This window comes from Anopheles merus, chromosome 2R, assembly GCF_017562075.2.
Source record: "Anopheles merus strain MAF chromosome 2R, AmerM5.1, whole genome shotgun sequence".
Taxonomy (NCBI): domain Eukaryota; kingdom Metazoa; phylum Arthropoda; class Insecta; order Diptera; family Culicidae; genus Anopheles; species Anopheles merus.
The window spans coordinates 7910918-7913845 of record NC_054082.1 but is presented as its reverse complement, the minus strand read 5'-3'; the positions used below and the strand labels follow the sequence as shown (position 1 = coordinate 7913845).

Here is a 2928-nt window from a genome sequence, read left to right as displayed (position 1 = left end):
TACTCAATCGCAACAGCGACGCTTATTCATGGCGGCGCAACGAGCGATGTTGTTAGCAGCAAGTTGTGTAGTAAATTGCAAACACGGGTTTGCGCAGAACAGTTCCTTTGCTAGCTGGCGCAGTTGTGTAAGTGAAATAGTGATGCCTTTCGATCGCTCGCCGTTCGAGTTCGCACCATAAAAGGCATTCAAAGAGCCAAACAGCTGACCGATTTGGCGGCGCTTGGCACGTCGATCGATCAGACAATCGATTCGAGCCATATCGGGGTCCGTTCGATGATAGATCGATTGTGTTTTTCCTAGTGCAAAACCCTCTCTCAAACACACACAGCTGTGATAGTGGTGGAAAACCTGTGCCTTGAATGCACTGGCATTCGATGCTGCTACAAACACATCGATCGATTGAGCGATACACCCTTGCTCGCTGCACACTATTGTAATGCTATTTTCGTGACGTTTTTCATTAATCTGTTTCCTCGGCATGTTGCCACCCCGTCCTGCGATGTATGTGCCTTACCACCCCGTCCTGCTTCCAACCCCGCTCTTATCTGCACTATCATCCGCATCCGAACGCACCCATCTTCGGCAGACGCCGCAATCGATCGCGCACCCTTCTGCCGTTTTGGAGCTATTTTTGGGGCGCTGAGTATGTGCGGCGGATGCAAGTGTGGACGCGGTGCGATTTTCGCACGAGACAGCAGCGTACAAACGCATCCCGGGGCTGTCCCCGGCGGCCTTCTTCCGATGGTCCTCCGCACCGCCCACCCAAACACCGCGGTTCGGCTCTTGGCTCCGCCCGAACGGGTGCGATCCTTTAATGGTGATATGGCGTTCGATCTTTACTACCGCAGTATATAAGTTGGCACGCGTCAGTTTTGGCCCTCAGTCACCGCCCTGTAGCTGTCGGTTTATATCGCGTGCAGTATCAGTTTCAGTTGAGGTGAGTTGGTTGGCGCGATTGTTCGTTGGTTCGTTGGTTTATTTAGTGCAAAACAGGCAGTGCAGAAAGCTTACAATCTTTTTGTTTTCGTTGGCCCCAGCCAGCCTTGGCCGTTTTTGTGTAGCAGCACCAGCACTCAACAGCAAGCCGCAAGATGTGTGACGATGATGCGGGAGCACTGGTCGTGGACAATGGATCCGGAATGTGCAAGGCGGGCTTCGCCGGTGATGATGCGCCGCGCGCCGTCTTCCCGTCCATCGTGGGCCGTCCGCGCCACCAGGGCGTGATGGTCGGCATGGGCAACAAGGATGCGTACGTGGGCGACGAGGCACAGTCCAAGCGCGGTATACTGACGCTCAAGTATCCGATCGAGCACGGCATCATCACGAACTGGGACGACATGGAGAAGATCTGGCACCACACGTTCTACAACGAGCTGCGCGTGGCGCCCGAGGAGCATCCGGTCCTGCTGACGGAGGCCCCGCTCAACCCGAAGTCGAACCGCGAGAAGATGACGCAGATCATGTTCGAGACGTTCGCCGCACCGGCCGTGTACGTGGCGATCCAGGCCGTGCTGTCGCTGTACGCGTCCGGCCGTACCACCGGCGTGGTGCTCGACTCGGGCGATGGTGTTTCACATACCGTGCCGATCTACGAGGGGTACGCGCTGCCCCACGCGATCCTGCGCATGGATCTGGCCGGGCGCGATCTGACCGACTACCTGATGAAGATTCTGACCGAGCGCGGCTACTCGTTCACGACCACGGCCGAGCGGGAGATCGTGCGCGACATCAAGGAGAAGCTGTGCTACGTTGCGCTCGACTTCGAGCAGGAAATGCAGGCGGCCGCCGCCTCGTCCTCGTCCGAGAAGTCGTACGAGCTGCCGGACGGGCAGGTCATCACCATTGGCAACGAGCGCTTCCGCGCCCCGGAGGCCCTGTTCCAGCCGTCCTTCCTCGGCATGGAGTCGACCGGCATCCACGAGACGGTGTACAACTCGATCATGCGGTGCGACGTCGACATCCGTAAGGATCTGTACGCCAACAGTGTCCTGTCGGGCGGTACCACCATGTACCCGGGTAGGTGTCCTCTAGCACCTTTAGCCTCTCTCCATGCTCTATCCCTCGCTAACCATTCACCGCTCTGTATGTCCGCTCTAGGTATTGCCGATCGTATGCAGAAGGAAATTACCTCGCTCGCACCGTCGACCATCAAGATCAAGATCATTGCCCCGCCGGAGCGTAAGTACTCCGTGTGGATCGGTGGCTCCATCCTTGCCTCGCTGTCCACCTTCCAGACGATGTGGATCTCGAAGCACGAGTACGACGAGGGCGGCCCAGGAATTGTCCACCGCAAGTGCTTCTAAGCAAACAAAGCATCTGGGTTCACCTAAACCCAAGCCCAAACCCCCCCCCCACCCACCCAAACCAACCAACCAAACAAAAACTCACCAAGAAAACCAAAAACCTCCCCGCCGTTCAATTTATTTTCTGCTCGCGCGAAACGATGCTCGTGTGCGGTGTGGCGTCTCTGTTTCTTTTTACATTACATCATTATATTTTTTTAAAGCTTGAAATTGTAACATCTCGGGAGTAGCTAGCGAAGTAAATATATCTTTTTTGATTACATCATGCTGTTCTTGCGGGGGGAAAATGGGGGAAAAGGAGGAATTCAATTGGACTCGGTGGATGAAACGCGTAGGGAGCGTGAAGGTATGTAAATTATATCACCACCGTCGAGTTCAGCTTAGAAATAAGTGTATATACCCCGCCGGTTGAGTGTACCGCAGCCGCTGGAAGTGACGAAGTGACGAACAACTGTTTCCAGGGCTTTCATCCATATGCAATCGAGTCTCTCAGCTTGGTAGTCGCTGTACTTCATAGTGTTATTTTTGCGCTACTCGTCAATGAAAATTGATTCTTCTCTCGGGTGGCTGGTTCTGCGTGAAACAATACCTCACTCGTGACGAGACAAGGCTAGCGCGACGG

General features: G+C 55.0%; 1 protein-coding gene across 1 annotated transcript; it reads left to right on the top strand.

Annotated features, from left to right (window-relative positions):
- The first annotated feature begins 828 nt into the window (after positions 1-828).
- LOC121589285 (actin, muscle-type A2-like) lies at positions 829-2386 on the top strand. The gene is made up of 3 exons (XM_041908061.1): positions 829-940; positions 1041-2019; positions 2101-2386. Exons 2-3 carry the CDS (start codon positions 1095-1097, stop codon positions 2304-2306), a joined length of 1131 nt encoding a protein of 376 aa, XP_041763995.1. The 5' UTR covers positions 829-940; positions 1041-1094; the 3' UTR covers positions 2307-2386.
- The last annotated feature ends 542 nt before the right edge of the window (positions 2387-2928 follow it).

Coding starts and splice junctions, on each gene's coding strand:
- LOC121589285 (XM_041908061.1), top strand. CDS start 1,095: ATGTGTGACGATGATGCGGGAGCACTGGTCGTGGACAATGGATCCGGA. Junction 2,020..2,100: donor CGGTACCACCATGTACCCGG/GTAGGTGTCCTC, acceptor TGTCCGCTCTAG/GTATTGCCGATCGTATGCAG.